Below are 24,767 nucleotides of genomic sequence, written 5' to 3'. Positions count from 1 at the left end.
GCCCAAAATGTTGTTTGTTCTGCTCCTTGGATGGTTCCTGACCTCTCTGCTTTTTCAGCGCCACACTTTTTGACTCTGACTCTCCCGCATCTGCAGCCCTCATTTTCTCCTCGTGCACATCGTTCTGAAAAAAATAGTCAGCTGTTCTTTATTCCCAGATTAACTTTATTCCCAAGCTTTGCCCTACCTCACTAGTGGATTCTTTTCGTCCCTTAATCTTTCTAGTTCAGAGTTCCTATCGGCATGGATGCAAGCTCGTCTCAGGCTTCAATCTGCCATACCAAATCAGTGTTCCATGGCCTGTATCTTTCTTTCTCCTGCGCGCTCTCGCAAAATTCTGCTCTGACTACTCGTAGTGATTGTTACAATGCATGCATCATCTTGGCACAGTTCTAAAGAGTCATGAGAAAGCCTCATGAACTTAAAGTGCAAAAACAACAAATATCTTCAGTTTTTCCTTCTTAATTAGTAAAAGCGTTATGTAACATCATTTAGGACCAAGGAAGGTTCTGTGGAACAGTATCAAATATGACATTGTGCCGTCTCACCTTGACTACTGGCATCCTCACAGTATTCGCTGAAAGCACTGCAATTGTGGAGTTTAATCCTGGCGCATTCCTTTGAAAATACAGACACAGCTCCAGTTTAGTAAGATTTGATAGCGGTGTGTGTACTTACAATCTGTTGCAGTTACAAATGTGTTTGTAATCTCTACAGCTTAGCCTCCCTAAGCCGCTGAAATTCTAAAAAAAAATTACACTAATCTGTTTACATACCAGCAGCAATGATGGAACAGGTTTAAGGGGCTGAATACCTACATCTCCTGTTTCCTATTTTTATAGGGTCATTTATTTGCCTTTTTGACGGAACTCTAGCTGATTAGATTTGTTCCTAGTTTGCTGTGTCCACCTTCTATAAAATCTCCCAGTTACAAGTGACTGCATTCAGGAAGTGCTGCCTCATATGAGGGATCAGATCAGAGCGGTGCTGGAAAAGCACAGCAGGTCAGATAGCATCCGAGGATCAGGAAATCGATGTTTCAGGCAAAAGCCCTTCATCAGGAATAGAGCTCTGATGAAGGGCTTTTGCCCGAAACGTCAATTTTCCTGCTCCTCAGTTGCTGCCTGACCTGCTGTGCTTTTCCAGCACCGCTCTGATCTAAACTCTGGTTTCCAGCATCTGCAGTCATCACTTTTGCCTCATATGAGGGATCAACCTATCAGTGCCAAGTCTGAGTATCCATGTTTGGTTGACAAAGGAGTTAAGGGAAAGTGGAGTTAAAGCCGCAGTCAGAACAGAACGGCCAATATATAGTTGAATGGTGGAGCAGATTTGAGGGGCTGAATACTGACACCTCTTGTTTGTTATTTTCTTAAGTTCATTTATTTTCCTTTTTGGTGGAACTCTAGCTGATTTGTTCCTAGTCTGGAGAGGCTAAGACTAGATGCGCTTCCTGTTTTGCAAGTTGATTATAGCTAGTTTAGCTCAGACCCTGGATCTTCTCTCTTTTTGGTTTAAAGCTTGGTATTCACGTATGGGATGCCTTTGATTGCAACACAGTCTTCAACCATTTTAAACCCTGTAGCATTAGCTTGTGGAATTGAGCTGAAATGGAGACCAGCTACAGTGAGAGTTGGTTGATGAACATTCTCTGAAAGCCCTTTGATAGCACTGTACCATTTTTTAAAAGTTTGCTATATATTTCAAAGATCCCAATTCGGGATATTTTAAAAGAAATTTGAAACCTATTTTTAAGGTTGTTGCTTGCAGCACCTCAATGAATTTATTTGTTGTCACATGTACTGAAGTACAGTGAAAAGCTTTGCTTACCAGCGGTTCAAGTAAATCATAGTCAGCAAGGATGTGCAGAATATAAGATATACACAGAAGCATAAAAGTAACATTTCACAGGTGTACGCAGGTGCACAAGAGACATCAGCCTTAGAAAGATACTTGCAGAATTACATTTTGTTTTGCTCAAAAACTGCATGAATCCATGTAAGATTCTGTAAATCTGTTTTTTAGATTAGAATCAGTCTGAACATTGTGGCACAGACAGTCTCACATAGGGCACCTCACACCTTAACTGTATTATCAGTGCTGACACCAATTGTTAAAGTTCACTTGAGAATGTAACTTGAAAAAAGTTCTGCAATTTACAGATGTGAAAGAACTGAAACCAGCATGTCCATTCTAAAAGATGAGAGACTTAACAAACAATCCAGGTCTTTTTCAATATATAATTTCAGTTTCATTACACTGTAAACTTTTGCTATAAATTCTGTGTCTTAGGATTTTATACTCCACAACCACCTGATGAAGAAGCAGCACTCCGAAAGTTACTGCTTCCAAGTAAACCTGTTGGACTATAATCTGGTGTTGTGTGATATTTAACATTGTACACCCCAGTCCAACAAAGCATTATTTGAGGCTAGACAGTCCGTTCAGTAGTCTAGTCTAATAATGGCCAGAAGGAAGCTGTCCCTGAACCTACTGTTGCAAGTATTTAAGCTTCTGTATCTTCGACCTGATGGAAGGGATTGTCAGAGATCACTACAACTAGGGTGGTGCCACCTGCACTAGGGTGTGAAGAGTCTTTTGATGTTGACAGTATTTCAGCGGCAGCGAGCAATGTAAATGGAGTCCAAGGATGGAAGGTTGGATCTCGTGATGGCTTGGGCTATGCACACCACCACCTGTAGTTTCCTGGGCAGAGCAGTTGCCATATCAGGCTGTTAAGCACCTGGACAATATGCTTTCAATTGTGCATCTGTAGAAGTTGGTGAGAGTCCTTATGGACATGGCAAATTTCCTGAGCTGCCTGAGGAAGAAGAGGCATTGTTGTACCTTCTTGACTGTCGCAATGACATGGGAAGATCAGGACAGGTCCTCTGTTATCGTCAGTCCGAGGAAGTAGGCGCTCTCCCAGCTTTCCACCTCAGTTCCGTTGATTTAGTTGGGGGCGTGTTCTCCGCCTTTCTTGCTAAAGTCAATGATCAGTTGTTTAATTTTGCCAATGTTGGCAAAATTCTCATTGCACCACCTCATTAAACCCTCAATCTCCCAACTGTTTTTTGACTTGTCGTTGTTAGACATCCGGCCTACTACGGTGGTGTCATCAGCGAACTTATGGCATTCGTTCAGAATTTGGCAACACAGTCGTGGGTGAACGGAGAGTACGGTAGAGGGCTGAGAACATATTCTTGGGGGGGCTCCAGTGTTGAGTGTTATTGTGGAGGAGGTGTAGTTACCTATCTTCCGTGTGTCGGAAAGCTAAGGATCCAGTTACAGAGGGTGGAGCTGAGACCAAGGTCTCGGAGGTTTGAGATCAGTCTGGAGGGGATAATACTGTTGAAGACAGAGCTGTAGTTAGTGAGCAGGAATCTGAAGTAGGTGTCCTTGTCCAGATGCTCCAGAGATGAATGCAGGACTAGGTATATGGCATCCACTGTGAACTTGTTATGCTGGTTGACAAGTTGTAGGAGATCAAGGTAGGCTGGGAGTCTGGAGTTGATATTGGCCATGACCAGCTTCTCAAAGCACTTCATGATTAATGAGGTCAGAGCCCCTGGGTGGCAGACATTAAGGCACAGGGCATGTACTTCCTTAGGTATGGAGATGATGGTGGTCTGCTTAAAGCAGGTGGGGACTGAGGCTTGTCACAGGGGCAGTTTGAAGTTGTCACTGAAACCTCCACTAGTTAGTCCACACGGGATCTGAGTGCTTGACTGGGGATACCGGCCAGGTCTGTCGCTTTCCTTGGGTTGACTCCCAGGAAGACCAAACTATCGTCTGCAGCGATGACCGAGGGAACAGGTGTGTGCAGGGTTGTCAGGGGAGGTGGCATTGCACTGTTGGCATTCTGCTCAAACTGAGCATAGAAACCATTGAGTGCATCAGAGTGTTTATATCTTTGCCCGCTATCTTGCTTTGCTTCATTTTGTATCCGGTAATGTTGTTTCAGCCTCCCTATAAGCAGTGGGAGTCTGTTTTGCAAGTGTTTAGAAGCACATAAGCATCTTTTTGCACTGGCATTAAATTATTAAAACAAGCTACACCTTCTCCACGGTGACAAGCAAAGAGATGCACCACAGACTCAATTGACATTCAAACCAGGATCAAACATGGCCGTGTTATCCCACTGACTGGCGTCTTAGATCTTTCTTGTTACAATGCTGCATCTCAGCTTCAGGCTTTCTACTGGAATAGAGCTAATCTGTGATGTAAACAGAAACCTGTTCAATCTCCACTATTTGAAGGTCAGATCTAAGATCATCTGTTATTGAATTACAGTATGCAGGTGATATTTAGGTCTACACACACTAAGGCCATGCTCCAAACCATTGTCAACAACTTTGCTCAGGCATACAAGAGTACAGGTCTTGTATTAAATATTCATAAGATGAAGGTCCTCTTTGAACATACCAATCCACACCGCCCCCAGTTATCAAAATCCTAAACAAGAACTTGGGTATTGTGGACCAATTTCCATACCTCGGCAACCAGCTGTCGTTGCCAATGAGGTGTAACACTGGATTTGGTGTGCCAGCCTTTGGTTGCCTGAGGCAGAGCGTTTGAAGGCTACAACATCAAATATGGCACCCAGCACATTTTCTATGGAATATTAATGATATCGAACTTTCTATATGGCTCAGATACATGGGTGTGTACAGTAGGCACCTCAAAACCCTAGCAAAGTACCACCAAAGCTGCCAGTGCAAGATGCTGTAACACCATTGGCAGAATAGGTGTATCAGTGTTGGTGTTCTCGCTCATGTCAACATTGACCATTCTCAAGCGGCTCTGTCATATTGTCCAAATGCCCGACAGGAGTTTATCAAACCGGTGCTCTATTCGGAGCTGAAACGCAGCAAGTGACCCCCATGACTGCAGAGGAATTGCTTCAAAAGCACCCTCAAAGTCCCCTTGACAAATTGCAATATCCTCATTGACACCTGTGAAACCCTGACCCAGACATTCCAAAGTGGAGGGAAAGCATCTGCAAAAGATCTGTACATCTTCCGTCTCGCAGTAAGGTCAAAAGAAAGGAGCTTGTGGCATCCTGCCGTGCCATTTCCCCAACCAGTGCCTACTCTACCTGGGACAGAGGTTGTTGGTTATGCATTAGACGCTTCAGTCACCTGAGAATTCATTTTTAGTATAAAGCAATCATCCTTGACTCTGAGGGGGGACTGTCTTAGAAGAATGAATGACAGTATAGATGTTTCACCTGTTTGCAGGATAATTGCCTCCACTACAAACCAGACCACTGCTAACTTCGTGCCCTACTAAATTGTTGCTTTACTTGTGCAAGAGAATAAATATTAGAATCGAATCATGCAGTGCGGCTTGGAGCCTTTTAATCCCACGCTGGCTCTTTCAAAAGGCTATCCAGTTAGGTTCCTTCCCTCCTCTCGCCTTGTAAATTCTTCCTTTTTAAATATGCCCAATTTCCTTTTTTAAGTTGTAATTGAATTTAACTTCATCCACCTTTTAGGAAGTATATTCCAAACAATATGCCACTTGTGCTAAATTCATCTCTCTCCTCAATTTTTTTCATTAGTTGTCTGATTAGCAACATTTTCCCTCCATGCAAAGTTTTCATGATTGTGAATAAGTTTACAAAATCCCCCTTTCACTTTCTCTATTCTCAGGAAAAGGTATCCCAGCCTCTGACAGAACTAACACCCCTCACCTCTTAAGATATCACTGCTCCATTGTGTATTGTTTAATACCTGTAATGTACAGATATGCTGTCATAAATGTAAGGTAACCACAAATGATTCCAGCATAGTAATCATAAACTTATTTACCTAAAATGGAATGAGAATGTGAAAGTTGTCATCACCTGGAGTAGTTGCTGCTAATAGTGTGGATGTATTTAAAGGTGGCTTAGATCAGAACTGGGAGATGTCTGCTGGCACACTGGTCGGTGTCTCTGCCTCTGAGCCAGAAACTCAGGGTTCAAAAATCAGAAATCATTTCAGAATCTGATGGCTGTGGAAGGTGTGTTCAGGATGTGACCAGACAGATTGATTCCATTGTATCTCTTTCATGTGGTAAAATTGGGAATGTCTTTTGGTTAGCATGGCATGGGAAGGGAACTGAAGATGATAATTACATGATAGAGAAAGAGCAAAAGGGTTTGTTGATGGTACATTCTGTGTAGAATGTAAATAAGGTTTGTGTGGCGAGTAGGAAGCATTCAGATATGCATTTTCTCCCACATCTTCCCATGTCCTCTTATCGAACCATACCCCACCTTTTGCCACTGTCTCCCATAAAGGTGACAGTAGAGAGGACTCAGGTTGAAATCAGTTTCGCTGTACTAGTGCCAGATGGCTGCCTAGGACTTAAATCTTTCCCCCTCGGTCCCTCTTTTCTCTTCGCACCCTAACTGCTATGTAGCCAAATGTTGCACATGTTCATATTACTGAAGAAATTACACAGGCGATGTTTACATTTCCATCACGTCCAAGTCAAAATCCAGTAAATGTTTGTCTTTCTCTCAAAATGAAGTTTATTTAGGTAAGCAATAGCCAAGGTTTTGTTGTCTGATCTCATTGTTTTCCATCAGCATGTTCAGGTTGGTCTGTGCCAGATGTGAGATGGGTTTTTTTCATTTGAGGGCTGGCTGTTTTTTCCTTGTGTTGTGAGTAACGTCGAAAGATTTTCACAGAAATCACTGTTTTGCTTCGAGCTCCCACTTCCTGTTCAGCACAAAAATTTGCTGGAACACTGATGTACTTTTTATTTTAAGCTTCTCTCTGTAAATTCTGCCATTGGCAGACTGTACCAGCCCCTCCATAACGTCACTGACATCTGCTGACTAATCGCATTTTTAAAAAATATGTCGTCCTACTTTTATCCCTCGAGTAAAAACAAGTTCAGGAAATAATACGTAGCGAGAATGAGTACACAAGTTTTGGATCCCTTGTGTTTATTGTCACTTTCCGTCCTGTTAGTAGGATTAAGATTAAACTTGTTAATGCCAGTAATACACAACACAAATATTAAATATAATAACTGCAGGTGGTCATTTTACGCTGATTGTGAAACAAGAAATTAAGCTATCATCGAACTAAGGTTCTAGTTCAATTGCAGCATTCAGCAGGTTATCCAGATTTTTGGGTGTTGTGATTAGGATCTCAATTCATTTTTTAAAAAAACATTTTCACCAGAGGCATGCTCATAATTTTCAAAAGTGAAAGCATTTAGTGTTTCCATATCTGCTGCATTTTATAGTATTTTGTTTTTCTAATCTGATGTCCTCTCTTCTGACTCTAATAGCTGTAGTTTCACAGGTACCAGCTGAATTGCACCATCCAAAGATATTTAAGTACAATGTGTAAGAATGTGCCATTAAATCATAATACTTGTTGGATATCTGGTGCAGTCACAATGAGCTAAATAGCCTCTGTGTGCACACAACACTTCTGTGATTCTGAGATCTCACCATTCACGTTAGCAGGCCAAACAACCAAATGGTATCATACAGTTTGGTAGTATCCTGGTTATCTTTTGGAACCATAACCATGTTCATAGATCAGCTTCAGAATTTAGATTAGATTCCTTACAGTGAAGAAACAGGCCCTTCAGCCCAACCAATCCACACCGACCCTCCGAAGAGTAACCCACGCAGACCCATTTCCCTCTGACGAATGCACCTAACTTTATGGGCAATTTATCATGGCCAATGAACCTGCCCTGAACATCTTTGGATTGTGGGAGGAAACCCATGCAGACACTGGGAGAATGTGCAAACTCTGTACAGACAGTCGCCCAAGGCTGGAATCGAACCTGGGTCCCTGACGCTGTGAGGCAGCAGTGCTAACCACTGAGCCACCGTACTGCCCCTTTGAAACTTATTTTTTTCTAAATTGTGAAAATAAAAATCAGATCTACGCTAAAATGTTCCTGAAGTTATTGGGGTTTGTCATTAAAACTCAACCAAGTTGTCTGATAGTTTTTGACATGATCCAGTTGATTGCTCCTGCCCTAAATCGATCCACCCCCTTGCTCGAGAGTAACAAGTGTGGTTTTAACTGTTCTTTGCCTGTATGGGTAAGAAGAGAGGAATGAGGATATGACTAGTTGCAAGTTGTTTTATTCCAGTTTTCCACAGTACATACTAGTATTGGCTGGTCTCCAACCGGAGCGCCAGCAACCAGAGTGACCCAAAGAAATTGGGCTAGGGTCCTGAAGTAATTTGATGCTGCTGCCATTATCATTATTGTAGACTGGAAATCATGTGTATATTTAATTCTTTTTATCCAAATCTTAGACGTCACCAGCTTCTTCAACCGTTACGAAGCAACTCCGCATTAAGGCTTCTCAGTCAGTGGGCGACATCCTCAGCACCATCCCTCAGCCACCAGAGTCACGGGGCAGGCACCTCTCTGTTGGTGAGTACCAGACCTTCAACAGTTGGAAAAAATATTAACTAGTTCCTACAGTATAGGTGATGCAATAAAAATAGGCCGTGTCACTACAGAATTTGTAGAAACATTTATAGAAACCCAGAAGCCAGGGTTTATTTCTTTAACCATTTTAGATCTATTTCCAAACAAGTTAAGCAGAGTGCATTATGGGTTTAGACTTAACAAATTGGAATCTTGATTTTTGGTGATGCTGCCAATGTTTGAGCAAGATTAGATCTTAAACTAAGTTTTGAAATGACTTTTAAAATGTTATAAAACCTGCAGGCAAAGTCTGGGAATTGGATATTTTAATGTTGCTTTGCCATATACCTCATTGGTTATGTTGATGTGACTATTCCTAACGTATGGGTGTCATATGTCTGTGAACTAGGTAGTCCCATTTCAAGCATGAGTGCCTGGAACAGCAAAATTCAAATTCCGTTTTCTAAACCTCCCTTTAAAACTTAGATATATGTCTGCATATACATTTTTAAAGACAATGTCTGTCCCTGTCTTAGACCAGGTAAAAGAAGGCAGAACTATTCACAAACGGGCCCTTGCTCTATAAAGGTTTCTTCATTCAAAGTAAACAGTTGAGTCTGGACCATTTCGATCATGTGTAACTCATCATCCAGTTTCAAAATCCAAGAGCTTTTTGAGCTCTTACCTGAATTGTTTCATTCTAACATTGACTATATATAGACATTTTATGGGAATGTGGCAAAGCTGTTGCAGGTGGAGTGTGAAATACTCAAGGTTGTGCCAACACATGATGCCTTTTTAAACTAGTCTTTTGCCTCTACATTGTCCATAGACCTCTATTCCCTGCCTATATGCGTACTTATTAAGTTGGCTTTTAAACATTGTTATTGTATCCATCTCCACCGTTTCCTTTGGCAGTATATTCCAGACACTTGCCACCCTCTGTAAAAACAAAAATAAAACTTGCCTCTCACATCTCCTTTAAACTTGCCCCTTTTTACTTTAAACCTATGTACCATGATATTTGACATTTCTACCCTGGGGAAAAGACTCCAACTATCCATGTCTCTCATAATTTTGTAAACTTCTCAGGTCACCCCTCATCCTATGACACTTCAGTGAAAATAGACCAGATGTGTCAAATCTCTTCTCCAATACCCTCCAATTTGCCAGCAATGTCCTGGCAAACCGTTTCTACACCCTTTCCAAAGCCTCCATGTCATTCTGGTAGTGTGGCAATCGGAATTGAACACAGAATTCAAAATGTGACTGAACTGAAGCCGTATACAGCTGCAACATGATTTGCCAACTTTTATATTCTGTGCCCCAGCCAATGAAGACAATCATGCAATATGCCTTCTTGACCACCTTATCCATTTGTGTTGCCACTATCTGGGAATTGTTAGCCTGTATGCAAAGGTCCCTTTGTTTGTGATGCTCTTGAGGGTTCTGCCATTTATTGTATACTTACATCCTGCATTAGATCTTCCAAAATACATTGCCCCTTATTTGTCTGGATTAAACTCATTTGCCATTTTTCCACTCAAGGCATCAGCTGATCTGTATCCTCTGGCAATCTTCCACACTCCCTGCAGTTCCTCAATCTTTGTGTCATAGAATTGTAGAATCTCTATAGTGTAGACCTTATCGATTCCACACCGAACCTCCAAAGAACATCCCACCCAGACCCACCCGTGTAATCCTGCATTTCCCATGGCTAATCCACCAAATCTGCACACCTTTTGGACTGTGGGAGGAAACAGGAACATCCGCAGGAAGAGAATGTACAGACCCCACAGAGACAGTTGCCTGAAGGTGGAATCAAACATGGGTCCCTGACTTTGAGGCAGCAGTGCTAACCACAGCCACCATCCCATCTGCAATCTAACTAATCAGACCACCTACATTCTCCTCCAAGTTACTTACCCTGTAGAAAACCACTAGTCACAGACCTTCAGTCAGAAAATCACCCTTCCACCACTGTTCTGTCTTTTATGTCAAATCCAGTTCTGTAACCATCTTAGCAGCTCACCATGCATCCTGTGTGACTTCACCTTTTGTATCAGCCTGCCATGAGGGACCTTGTCAAAGGCCTTATTGAAGTCCATATGGACGACATCTACCTCTCTGTCGTCATCAATCATTTTTGTCACTTCCTTAAAAAACTCAATCAAGTTTGTGAGGCAAGACCTTCCCTGTATAAAGACATGCTGCTTATCACAAGTAAGTCCATATTAATTCCAAATGTGAGAAAATCCTATCCCTAAGAATCTTCTCCATTAATTTCCCGGCCACTGACATAAGGTTCATCAGTCTGTAATTTCCCAGATTATCCCTGTTGCCCCTCTTAAAGGATCAATGTTGTCTATTCGCGGGTTCTCTGGGAACCCTCCTGTGACTAAAGAGGATACAAAGATTTTGTAGAAGACCCCAGCAGTTTCCTAACTTGCCACCCTCAGTATTTTGAGGTAGATTCTGTTAGGTCCTGGGACTTATCAACCTTAACATTAACCTTAATCTGTTAGAATTCTCTGAGGAGGTAACGAGCAGGTTATGAGACGTTATCTATCTGGACTTCCAGAAGACCTTTGGTAAGATGCTGCACAGGAGGCTGCTGAATAAGATAAGGGCCCATGTGTTAGAGGCCATGTACTAGCAAGAATAGAAGTTTGGTTGTCTGGCAGAAGGCAGAGAGTGGGGATAAAATGTTCCTTTTCAGGATTGCAGTAGGTGACAAGTGCAAGTGGTGTTTCTCAAGGCTGTGTGTTGGGATCATAACCTTTCATTTTATACCTTAATGATCTGGATAAAGGAGCTGAGAGCACTCTGGCTAAGTTTGCAAATGATTCAAAGATAAGTGGAGGGGCAGGTTATATTGATGAGATAGGGAGGATTAGACAGGTTAGAAGAGTGTGCAAAGAAGTGGCAGATGAAATACAACTTGGGAAAGTGTGAGGTCATGTGCTTTGGTAGGAAGAATAGAGGAATGGACTACTTTCTAAATGGGGAGAAAATTCAGAAGTCTGAAGTGCAAAGGCACTTGGGAAGTCCTAGTCCAGGTTTTTCTTAAGATAAACATGCAGGTTGAATTGGTTTTAGGAAGGCAAATACAATATTGTCATTCATTTTGAGAGGACTAGAATGTAAAAGCAGGGATGGACTTCTGAGGCTTTATAAGGCTCTGGTCAGACCACATTTAGAACATTGTGAGCAATTTTGGGCCTCATATCTCCGGAAAGATTAGATGATTAGATTAGATTAGATTACTTACAGTGTAGAAACAGGCCCTTCGGCCCAACAAGTCCACTCCGCCCTGCCGAAGCGCAACCCACCCATACCCCTACCTTTACCCCTTACCTAACACTACGGGCAATTTAGCATGGCCAATTCACCTGGCCTGCACATCTTTGAACTGTGGGAGGAAACCAGAGCACCCGGAGGAAACCCACGCAGACACGGGGAGAATGTGCAAACTCCACACAGTCAGTCGCCTGAGGCGGGAATTGAACCCGGATCTCTGGCGCTGTGAGGCAGCAGTGCTAACCACTGTGCCACCGTGCCGCCCACAAATATTGGCCCTGGAGCAGATCCGGAGCAGGTTGACAAGAATGATCCCAGGAATGAGAGGCTTAACATATGAAGAAGGTTTGAGGACTCTGGGATTATACTTGGCGGAGTTCAGTAGGATTAGGGGGATCTGATTGGAACTTACAGAATACTGAACGGCCTGGACAGGGTGGACGTGGGGAAGATGTTTCCATTGGCAGGAGAGACTAGGACCCGAGAGCAAGCCTTAGAGGAAGGGGAAGACCAGAGATAAGCAGAAATGTCTTGAGCCAGAGAGTGGGGAATCTGTGGAATTCATCCACAGAAGGTTGTGGAGGCCAGGTGATTGAGCATATTTAAAACAGATCGATAAGTTCTTGATTGCCAAGGGGATCAAAGGAAAATGGGGTTGAAAAACCTATCAACCAATGGCTGCGCAGACTCGATGGGCCGAATGACCTAATTTCTGCTCTAATGTCTTTTCATGAAAACAAACCTTCCAGCTCAATGAACAAACCTAAATCCACATTTCATGATCCCATTTTTCCCTCCTAATTGCTGGTTTGAGTTCTTTTCTGCTAGTCCTCCAGTGTTTATTAAGCACTTTTCTGTTTTTATTTCTTATTATCTCTGCATCTTTCAGATTGAGCTTCTGAATCTCAGACCCCAGATAATTTCTCTTCCTTCTGTAATCCCAGGGCATTTAGTCAATTCTGTTCTCAGTTACCACTGTTGTGGGTAGATAACATCGCTCAGACCTAAGGCTCTCTGGGATTATTTGGTCTAGGAATATCCTAGTTGATGCCTTTATCCACTCAGAGAAACTAACCAACAAATTGTTTTAATATTCTAAAACTTAAATCATTTGCCTTTGTGGCATGAATGTCAATAAAACGTTTTCTTTGTAGGCAGGGTTGCTTTTTTTTATTTTTTCTGAATTCATTACTGGGCTACGGATATCACTGGCAATACATTGCCTGCCCCAGATTAATTTGATCTTTAGGTAAGATTCTATCCCTTTTGGATTTGGGGTTGTATGTAAGGCAGACCAGATAAGGTCAGCCGATTTCTTCCCATAAAAATAGAATTGGAGTATGCCATTGGGGCCCTCAAGCCATCTCTACCATTCAATAAAATCATGGCGAATATGGCATAGAACAGTACAGCACAGTACAGACCCTTTGGCCCTCGATGTTGTACTGGCCTTTTATCCTACTCTAAGATCAGATGAACCTACATGCCCTTCATTGTACTATCTTCCATGTACCTATTCAAGAGTTACTTAAATGTCCCTGATGTATCTGATTCTACTACCACTGTCGGCAGTGCATTCCACACAGCCACCACTCTCTGTGTAACAAACCTGCCTCCAACATCTCCCTTAAACCTCCCTCCTATTACCTTAAAATGATGCCCCCTCGTGATAGACATTTCTGCCATGGGAAAAAAAGTCTCTCGCTATCTACTCTGTCCATGCCTCTCAACATCTTGTACACTTCTATCAAATCACCACACATCCTCCTTCGCTCCAAAGAGAAAAACCCTAGCTCCCTCAACCTTTCTCCAGTCCAGGCAGCAACGTGGTAAATGTCCTCTGCACAGTCTCTAAAGCTTCCACATCCTTCCTATAATGAGGCAACCAGAACTGAGCACAATATTCCAAGTGTAGCTGAGAGAGCGATAGGTGGATGAAGGTGAGGGGGCGGGGCGGGGGGGAGAGGTGGACCTGGAGGGAGTGGTCTTTTCTGAATGTTGATAGGGGTGTGGAGGGAAATAAATCTCTAGTAGGGTGTTTGAAGGTGGCGGAGGACAATGCGTTGTATGCGGAGGTTGGTGGGGTGGGGGGTGTTCTGTCCTTGTTGCATTGGGAACGGTCGGGTTCAAGGGCGATGGTACGTGAAGTGGAGGAGATGCGCATCGTCAACCACGTGGGAAGGGAATTTGTGATCTTGGAAGGAGGTGGCCATCTGGGACTTTGAGGTAGAATTAGTCATCCTGGGAACAGATGGGGTGGAGGCGGAGGAATTGGGAATAAGGGATGACGTTTTTCCAGGAGGTAGGGTGGGAGGATGTGTCGTCTAGGTAGCTATGGGAGTTGGTGGGCTTGTATTTATATGTCTGTGGTGAGACGGTGATTGAGAGGTTCAGAAGGGGAGGGAGGTTTCCGAGATGGTCCAGGTAAATTTGAGGTTGAGGTGGAAGGTGTTGGTAAAGTTGATGAACTGTTCAACCTTCTTGTGGGAGCACGAGGGGACACCGATACAGTCATCGATGTAGCGGAGGAACAGTTGGAGGGTGGTGCCAGTGTAACTGTGGAACTACATCATGTGAGACTAGATTGTCTCTTGCAACTGTCCTTATTTCATCTCTTATTAGTGCTACCCCACCACTTTTCCATCCATCCTGTCTGTCCAAAATGTTAAATATCCTTTTATGTTGAGTTTCCATTTTTAATCCTCATAATCATACTTCTGTAATGGCTATGAGATCATATTCATTCATGTCAATTTGTGCCTTCAGTTTGTCGACCTCCCTCCGAATGCTTCACTGCATCAAGATGCAAAGCCTTTAAGTTTGCTCTATTATTCAGCTTCCCTGCAGTTTATGGTTCCTTGGTACAATTTGACATTCACGCATTCTGTTCCTTTTATTTCTGATAACAATTAACCTCATCACTAACCTGCAATCCCACCTTCTCCCTTACCTTTGACTTTCTAATTTTCCATGCAAGTGAATCCACTGCCCTAGTTTAATTTGAAGCCCTGTCCACAACCCTGAGGTGTACAAGATGATTAGGGGGTTAGATAGGGTTGACAGTGTGAACCTTTTCCCGCGTATGGAGTCGGGTATTACAAGGGGGCATAGCTTTAAATTAAGGGGGGGTAGATATAGGACTGAAGTTAGGGGTAGGTTCTTCACTCAGCGAGTCGTACAGTGGTGGACTCTCCCTCTTTATGGGCATTTAAGCAGGCATTGAATAGGTATATGGAGGATAGTGGGTTAGTATAGGTTAGGTGGGCTTGGATCGGCGCAACATCGAGGGCCAAAGGGCCTGTACTGCGCTGTATTCTTCTATGTTCTATGTTCTATGTTCTAACCCTAGTTATGTGATTTGCCAGGATTATGGTCCCGGCCTGGTTCAGATCCAGCCCGTCCCTTCAGAACAAAACTGTCATTCCCCAGTAATGGGGCTCGTGCCCCATGAATTCCACCTCTCCCTCACTAGTCTTTGAGCCACGTTTTCCTCTTTCAGACTGTTGGCCCTGTTCTGATTAGCTCAGGGAGCAATCTAGAGATTGTTACCTTTTGGTTCTGCTTTCTAGTTTGGCCCTAATTTAGTGGTTGCTCATGTTTCCTCAGCAGAACCTCTTCTCTCTTTCTACCTATATCATTGGTACTTAAATGGACCATTACAACTTGATCTTCCCCACCGATTCCAAATCCCTCTGTAGCCCAGCTAGGAGATCCTGATCCTGGGTACCAGGCTGGCAACACAGCCTTTGGGACTCTTGGGTCTGGCCAGAGAGAGCAGTGTCTATTCCCTTGACAGTACTATCACCAGTTACAACTGCTTTTCTCTTTTCTCCCTGCTCTTGTCCAAGCGGAACAAGCTCAAGGGCTGAGACTCTTTCAGCATGACCTCCTGGATCCCTCTACGTGCCTGCTTGTAGTCACACCACCTATACCTGATCACTGCCCAATCTTAAGTAGTTAATCTAAAAGGTATAATTCCCTCCTCAAACAATGTATCCAGGTAACTCTCCCCTCCCTGATCGTTCCAAGCTCAGTCTCCAGCTCATCAATTCCAAGCCGGAGTTCTTCATGCAACCAGCATTGGCTACAGATGTGGTCATGATGAACCACAGTGAAGGTCCACCAGCTTCCACATTGTGCAGGAACAACACGTCACCAGGCCATGCATCTCTACTTTATTTGCTTCTTAATTTTAAAAAAATCCTACTGGTCTTTGTGTTTAACCTGAATACCTTTGTCCTACTCCCCTTCAATAGGAAAGTAACATCATGGTTAAATTTGCAGCTGTTAGCGTGCAATTAACTTATGGTTTTCCTGTGTCACTCTTCGTTTTGAGCTGTGCCTCCGATCCTGGGTTTCACTTTATCCTTTTTGAAAAGACCTTACAAATCATGAACAGGAAAAATAACAAAAAAGACTCCTCTTACCACCTCAATAATTTTCCACACTGCTCAAAATCCCCAAAATATGTACTCCACACAGGCTCTGCCTCACTCCAGATGTGATCTCCTCTTTCTGACCCTGTGAAGCTTACTAAAGGACAAAGTGAAACAGATGTGTTTTTATGATAGTTTGGTTGTTTTGTAGTTACCATAACCAATAGCTTTCTATTTCAGATTTAATTAATTAATTGAATACTCGCTTGGTAGTAAAAAACTTGAATATTGCTGAATAATACACCTCTTTTGTATCACCTTTTCATCTTGCGCTTAGGATAATACGGAAGAGTATGAATTTAAAGTGAGAACCAACATTTGTACTATAGAAGAGCAACTTTCTGATTGGTTGGCAAGTGCACTGTAATTGGTAAAGGTGTTTCCATGGAGAATGCACCAGTTAATAATGTTTTAAAGTTATATACCAGTCTTGAAGGTTTGTGTAAAGATTTGTAGCTCGGGTGCTGGTTGCAGTTGTGCGTATACTCGCCGAGCTGGGAAGTTGGTTTGCAGACATTTTGTCCCTTTTCTAGATGGCATCCTCAGTGGTGGCTGTGGAGCCTCCTGTGAAGGGCTGTAATACTGTGTTGGAATTTATGGTTTCATTCCCGTTGCTTCCAGTTGCAGGTTTTGGTTGTTTGTTGCAGTGGCCGTACAGGGTCTAGGTTAATGTGTTTATTGATGGATGAGTGCCATGCTTCTAGGATTTCTCTGGTTGTCCTCTGTTTGGCTTAACCTATTATTGTTGTGTTATCCCAGTCGAATGTGTGAATCTTGTTGTCTGTGTGTATAGATACTAGGGCTAGCTGGTAGTGACGTTTAGGACCTAGTTGATATTCATGAGTGCAGATCACTAGTTGTCTGAGCATGTTTGTCCTATCTAGTGTTTTGTGCAGTCCCTGCATGGAATCTTGTACATCACATTCGTGCTGCACATGATGGGTATTGGGTCTTTTGTTCTAGTGAGTTGTCTGAGCGTGGTTGTCGGTTTACAGGCTGTCTTAAATCTGAGTGGTCAGAGGAGTCTGGCTGTCATTTCTGAGGCTTTTTTTATATCAGGGAAAGTGATTAGTGTGTTGGATCATGGCATGCCCTTGTCATGTTGTTTGTCTGCCAGACACCTGCAGATGAAGTTGCAGGAATATCCTTTTTTGAGAAAGACTCTGTAGAGGTGTTCTTCTTCTTCTCCTCGCAGAATGGGAATGCTGCAGTGTATTGTGGCCCTTTTGAACAGGGTCCTAATGCAGCATCTCTGCAATATCAAGAAATAAACAGAGAAAGGATAAAGCTATGGTTTCATTCGATGTAATGATGCTGTTTACCTCAATTGTTAGAACCTTAGCCAGAGAATCAATAGCCAACCTCCTGGACAAAGAGAACAGACAGCACGGGGGGAAGCAATCAGCAAGGGCTGCACACTCAAACTACTGGACCTGTGCTTGGTGACGTATTTCATATTCAACAGCCAGATAGAGAAGCTGCATTACGACCCTGTTCAAAACGGCCACAACACATATCAGCACTCTTGATCTGTGAAGAGAAGACAATGATGACCTCTACTGAATGTTGGCCAAGAATGGGTATACTCGCAACTTCATCTGCGGATGTCTGGCAGACAAGCAACACAACGAGGACATGCCACGACCCAACACATTAATCGATCTACCTGATATAAAAAAACTTCTTGGAACTGACAGCCAGACCCCTCTGACCACTGGGATTCATGACAGCCCATAAACAGACAGCCACGCTCAGACAACAACTCACCAGAACAAAAGACCCAATACCCATCATCTGTAGGACAAACATGGTGTACAAGATTTCATGCAGGGACAGTGCAAAATACTATATAGGAGAAACAGGCAGACAACCCGCGATCCACACTCATGAACGTCAACTAGCTACTAAACGTCACAACCAGCAACCCTGGTATCTATGTACACAGACGACAAGGACCACACATTTGACTGCCATAACACAACAATAATAGAACAAACCAAACAGAAGACAGTCAGGAAACTCCTAGAGGCATGGCACTTATCCATCAATAGACACAATATATCGACTACTGCAACCAACGACTGGAACCGGGAACAAAACCAAATAAATTACAACCGACAAATTCCAAGTACAGCAGCACTTCACAGGATACTCCACAGCACTAAAGACGTTATCTAGAAAAGGGACGATCTATCTACAAACCTAATTCCCAGCTTAGCAAACGTATCTCCAACAATTATATACAAGGCGGTGTTTAAATTATAAACCATTTGATTTGTCAAGGTTTTGCCCTGAAAAAATGAACCATCAAATGGCTATCACTTATCTTGTTGAGTTCATCAACCTTGGTGGATGCTGGGTATATAGTTCCTGTAACTCAAAGATGGTGGATCGTATAAAACAGTATATCAATTTGGGTGGTTCAGCAAGGACCTCGCCATACCTAACAACCCGTACATGCAAAACCTGCAACACGATGTCAGAGTCAAAATAAGATTGTGCAATTGTACAATATTTATTAGATAATTATGAACAAAGAATTATGCTGATAACTGATTTAGGATTGTCAGTCAGGCTCACAGTGTGGGATACTAGAAGTTATATGCAATAACACACAGAGACTTGATTTTTTTTAGGTAGTAGGAACTATGCATATTACCTGTTTCAACTCAGTAAAATTGGTGACAGCCATTCACTGTGCCCTGAGAATCCAAGTCATTCTTTGGTTTAAAATTTTAACAAAGCCTGTCATTTAACTTGTCCATCATCCTTAACTGATGTATTCTCCATGGCATTGTCTCGACCAATCTGCATTTTGCTCTCAAATAGTATAAATGTTGGTTTTGTCATCTCGTTTTCACCCCCTCAGGCGAAACAAAATGCTCTGAGACACCGTATAGTTTTACTTCCTTAATCCTTATTCCAAACCCTGGAGGGGGAGAGAATGATTGCCCCATGTGCACAGGAAAATTAGTTCATGGTCTTCTCTGGAACAGCAGTTTCTCAATGAACTATATAGTCGTTTTACAGGGAAGAGCATCCAGATAAGGTAACATACATATTAATTGGGTGACCGTTACAATCAGCGAGTATCAATAGCAAAGATTAAGCCATCTGTTGTTACACTATGAATAACTAACTTCACATAATGAATACGTTTCACCTTGTTAACTGATGTTGCATACTGAATGCTACCTCATCTTGTTAAATGTCTACATAATGAATGCTTTTCCACCTTGTTAACCCATTACCCTTGCCTTCAGCACCCCACTGTTAATTGTAAGTTCTTATCAGATCTGAGTCATGCTCAGCTGAACCTCTTGTTTCACAAAATTCAGAGTTTAACTCTTTCCCTGCCTGCTTATACCCTATACACATTCACAGTTTTCCCCTTAACCTGGTGTTCTTGGAAATTGTCCTGATGAGTGCAAGATGAAAAAGCCTTGGCAAAATGTCTTTTTCCAGCGATAGTTAAACTTTTAAATTCACAGTATTAGAAATGATGAAATGTCTTTTGGTCATTTTTATTACTATTCTACTAATGTAGTCACAATATTGCTGTACCCTATGTGTATAGGTTTTGCTCAGCAAACGTTTGAGGTGCAACTGGAATGCTGCCTGCTATTTCCTGGGGGCTGCTACTAAGTTTGGCTATGCCCAAATGTTGGTGACATTCGTCAGTAAAATAGATGTGAGCCAAAAGATCATTTGGACTTTTAATAAGTTATCACCCAGGCAATCAATGAGGCCAGGGAGGCGGGGGAGGGGGATCAAGTTTTAGTTTTTAAAACTGCAACTTTAATACCTGTGAAGTTTAATGCAAAAAGAAGCTGCGGTTGAAAAGTAATTGAGATTTGAACTGCATGTTGCTATTTCCAATACTCCAAAACTTGGTTTTGGGCAAATTTTCTCCTGGTGTCCAGTCAGAGTTCACAGAAAAAGTACTTTCAAAAAGCCAGTTAGTGAACCTGGTTACTGTGCGCATTTCATATAAGCGCAGAAGGTGTTGGAGAAAAGTATGTTGCTGTTTTCTAGCAGGGCCTCAAGTTGCAACAGTTTCCTAATTATTGTCCAAGTCCTTTGATCTAATTTGTAGAGAAAGTGAATTATGTAGAAATTACTAGTGTTCAAGTCGAAGGAAGTTTGTGGGGCTGAGAGAGATTCTTTTTTTAATTCAAATGTGTCCGACTTTATTTTCAAACAGTTGATATTTGTCAATAAATTAACTCCAAAGCTGTCAGCTGGTTGTACTCAATCATCAGACAATGATTTGGCCTCCCATCTTCCAGGCTGCTCTGAACTGATTCCTGAGCTTATCAGGAGCTTCAGGTTCCCTTTACAGACAATGTGTATCCCGGACCTGCTGGACACTGCATTTCCAGCTGTTGCAACACTAGTTGGCCAGACTAAAATAAAATTGCTTTTTGTCAGACAGGCAGATGGATTGGCTGGTTCCTTGGCACGGCCTTGAGAGAAAGGAAAGGTTGTGTTTGGAGCTGTCAGATCACTATGGTGGTTCAGATATGTGAAACATTCACAGTCTGCTTACTGGGGTGTGCTCACCTAATGACCAAAATTACCTGACACCTTGTCAGGTTTTACAAGAGCACTGCGTAGCGATATCATCTGTAGTGAATTAATATTGTTGCATGCCCCTTCTGATTTTATAAATGTTTAGTATATTGCCATATTTTGAAAGTTGCAAGGCTAAACATGTACTTAGGGTATGTGTTGTATTTGGTGCAGTGTGAACCAGCAACTTTTAGATTGAAATATTGGAGCTGCCAGTCATTTAAACTCCATGAAAAATTTCCTGTGCATAGACAGGGTGTGTAGATATCACACATTTACATTACCTTTCTCATGACGACAGAACTGATCTGCATCACCGACCTGCAGCCGGGTATTTTACTCGTCTCTGTGTGTGTTTATCTTCAACACAGTGTGAGATTAGCCACATTTGTGATTGTGGGGAGAGATAACAATCAGGCAGGATGAAAATGGACCAGAGCTCAATGCCCTTGTTTTTCCATTCACTTCCTTTGATATACACTGCTTTTGCGCGACTTCCCCTTCCTGTTAGTAAGATGTTGTTTCCACAATAGCAGTTGGAAGCTGGCCAATCAGATAATGACTGCTTTTAGTATTGTGTGAAGGAGGACTCGGAATGTGTTGGAAAAAGTGAAAGTTTAGCGGGTGGTAGCAATGCATTTGAACCTAAGCATTAATTTATCATTGGTTTAGAACATAAGAACCAGGAGCAGGAGTAGGCATCTGGCCCTTTTAGCCCGCTTCACCATTCAACAAGATCATGGCTGCTCTTATGGCCTGATCTTTTACTTGGAGGAAAATGAGAGCTTAAAATTAAATCTTGTTTTTGGACCTGTTCATTCTTGAGCATCTCAAAGAGAAATCAGTCCAAAGCTCTATTGTGCTGTAATTAAGCCTAAACTACATTTGTGATTGTGTGTCTGCAAGGTGAAGTAATGCATATCTTTCATTTAGAGTCATCAGATTCAGCATTTAAAAAAAATGACTTAGTTCAAATTCATCTCCAAAACCTAGAGTGCATAATCTATACTGATGTGGTAGAAAAATAGGCAAGTTTATAAATTGTGTCTTTCAAATCGTCCAAACATCTTTATGTATGCTTTTGAGTTCAGTGGTACTTGATTAGGTGTACGTGGCAGTTGCTTTGTGCTCAACAAGAGCTGGGCTGTCAACAGTGAGGTGAGCATCCAATTATTGGTGCTTTGATTGAGTAAAGTGTATCTGTCTGACAGAGCATGTCAAACAGTCTTGTATGATCTTTAACAGTTGAACCATCCAAGTAGGTTACTGTCTCACCTAAAGGACAGTATCTCTAGAGATGTAACACCCTTTAGTGTCTACTCAACTCAAATTATGTATAATAAAAGATATGGTATTGATTTCTTCCTTAAAAAAATGCTCTCCAATTTATCTCTAAATCTAGCTGCATAGAGAACTAACATGTCACGAAATGTGGTTAGATTTACATTCCATGTATAATCAAATATACTCGATGTGTCACTAGTCCGTGCAGCATCTGGGTACAGCAAGATCCGACGAACAGCATTGAAGTGTTGGTTGAGGAATGAATGTTGGCCAGGACATCAGACAGACTCCTCTGCTCCTTGAGCAATGCAGTTGGATTTTTAACGCTTCATATAGTGTGCTGTAATCGTCAGTACTTCAGAGTCAGCCTGTATGATTCATACTTCTCACCCAAGTATTAAGTATCAAGCTCCATTAATATTATTTAAAAATTTCAGGGATAAGTTATGACCCCATTTTTCTTCACCCTGTCGCAATAGTATGTGCTCAATAATTTGATGATAAAAGAGCCACCAGATTTAGAGGACAGACATAAATCACAAGGTGGTGAGTTCAGTATCAACCTATACTTTGTAAACTGGTATCAATGAGAATAACAATTGCTAATCCTCTTGAGCAAGGAATTCCTGCTACCAATTACAACCCAGTCACTCCAGGGATTTTCAGGGATGAGGGACTCAGTTACATAGACAGGTTGGAGAAATTCTTTGGAGAATAGAAGGCTGTGAAAAGAATTGATAGATATTTGAGAGGGCTAGACAAAGTCAATGCAAGTTGTTCCCATTGGTCAGTGGTTCAGGAATCACATGTCACTGATTTAAGGTCATCAGTAAAAGAGCAGATGATAACATATGAAATACTATTATTTTTACACAGCTAGCTTTTAATGGAAAATTGGATAAACACGAGGAAGGAAAGCAAATTGCAAGATTGTCAGGAGTGTGGGCATGGGGATAAGCTGATTTGCTCTTACAGAGAACAAACACAGACGCAATACTCTGATGGGTCACCTTCTGTGCTTGTAGTCATTCTTAATTCCTGCTGGACCTGACCTGTTCAGATGTGAACCGATGGGAATCTATTCTGCTATCATAACCAAAGCAAGTGGAATAGCCTGATGATATTAATTATTTTGGCTGTAATGTGAAAAAAGATCACTGTGCAAGCTCTAGAAAGAGGTGAACACGCATTGTACAGAGTGGCAGGGGAGTGTGCGATATTATCAGGAGGAGTAGTGGGAGCAAAATGGGAAATTTTCAAGTTTGCATACTCATTGTGAAGGCTATGGAATACTTTTCCAAGAAGCTAATATTTCAACTGTTCGTATTTACACACAATCATTCACATACATGTATTACAATATGGTCTGATGGGCAAAGCTTGATGCATATAGCAAATGAGGTAAACACGAATGCCTCATTTATGCCTTTCAGGCTATGTTGACCTGCCCAGGGAGACTCACAACATTCCTCAAATCTTAATTGTACTGTGCATGTATGGTTACTATTGCGTTTGACCCACTGGTATGTGAACTCTAGACATTATAACGAACATTTCACAGTACTGAGGGGTGAAATACAGTTGAGATGGTTTTACACAAGAATTTGACTTTAATGGATAACTGCTGGGTAATGTATTAAAAGGCAGTTTCTACACTACTCAGCAAAATTGTTTTCCGTACAGGTTCTCAGAACACAGGTCGAAGCTCACCACCCCCAGGATATGTACCAGAGCGACAACAGCGGATCGCTCGCCAGGGATCCTACACCAGCATTCACAGTGAAGGAGAATTTATCCCTGAGAATATGGAACAATGTGTGAGTAAAGACTTTGCTCAGTAATGTTCCCTAAATTATATAAAAGAAAAATAAGTTTTAAATGGAGTTGGCAACAGCAAACATTCTGTCCCAGACATTTTGAAAAGGTTACTTTGAAGCGTTTACATTCTGTGGTTATCATTATGTTATCGAGCATTGAGCTGTCAGCTCATACAGGCATTAGGTTGAGTTGAAGTTTTGATGTATGTATCCGTGATTGATCATTAGTGATTGGTATTTGTGAGGCTGCATCTCCTCTGATGCATCTCTTTCCCTGTCAATGGCTCTTCTAACTTGTGAAACTTGATACGGTTTACTGTATAGGTTTTTCAAATCTATTTGTGTGTTTCTGAATGTTTGATCATGTGATGTTCTGACTGTGTGATAACTAACCAGGTGATGCAAAATCGCATAACTTCTACGACCACAGCATAAGTGTTATAAAATCTTCAGGAAAGAAAATATGCCATCATTTTCTTAATGACCTGCATGTAACTTCAGATTCACAGCAAAGTGCTTAACTCTTTCCTTCTAAAACAGTCAGCAAAACAATACAAGTAGCACTGAGAGTTTGTGCCACATAGACGCAAGGAATTCAAGAAGGCAGCTCACTACCACTTCTTTAAAGGGCATTTAGAGATTGGAATGAGAAAAATCCAGGAGTCGTCATCTGCTCAAGTCACCTTGACATTGCTTCTGCTTCTGATTCTGATTAACTCCAGAATGCATAGATACATTGAATATGTCCTGATTTGGAGATGCCGGTGTTGGACTGGGATGGGCAAAGTTAAAAATCACACAACACCAGGTTATAGTCCAACAGGTTTAATTGGAAGCACACTAGCTTTCAGAACGACGCTCCTTCTTCAGCGTCGCTCCGAAAGCTAGTGTGCTTCCAATTAAACCTGTTGGACTATAACCTGGTGTTGTGTGATTTTTAACTTTGAATATGTCCA

General features: G+C 42.0%; 1 protein-coding gene across 1 annotated transcript in view; it reads left to right on the top strand.

Moving 5' to 3' along the window:
- map3k3 (mitogen-activated protein kinase kinase kinase 3) overlaps positions 1-24,767 on the top strand; it is a 150,672-nt gene that overhangs the window by 64,360 nt on the left and 61,545 nt on the right. The window contains exons 7-8 of the mRNA XM_043675368.1: positions 8,285-8,405; positions 23,678-23,811. Of these exons, the coding sequence (XP_043531303.1) occupies positions 8,285-8,405; positions 23,678-23,811 (255 nt within the window). The remainder of the gene's footprint in view (positions 1-8,284; positions 8,406-23,677; positions 23,812-24,767) is intronic.

The sequence above is a fragment of the Chiloscyllium plagiosum genome, chromosome 33 (assembly GCF_004010195.1).
Source record: "Chiloscyllium plagiosum isolate BGI_BamShark_2017 chromosome 33, ASM401019v2, whole genome shotgun sequence".
Taxonomy (NCBI): domain Eukaryota; kingdom Metazoa; phylum Chordata; class Chondrichthyes; order Orectolobiformes; family Hemiscylliidae; genus Chiloscyllium; species Chiloscyllium plagiosum.
Note: the sequence above shows the minus strand (reverse complement) of the source record. Positions and strands in the feature narration are given on the sequence as shown.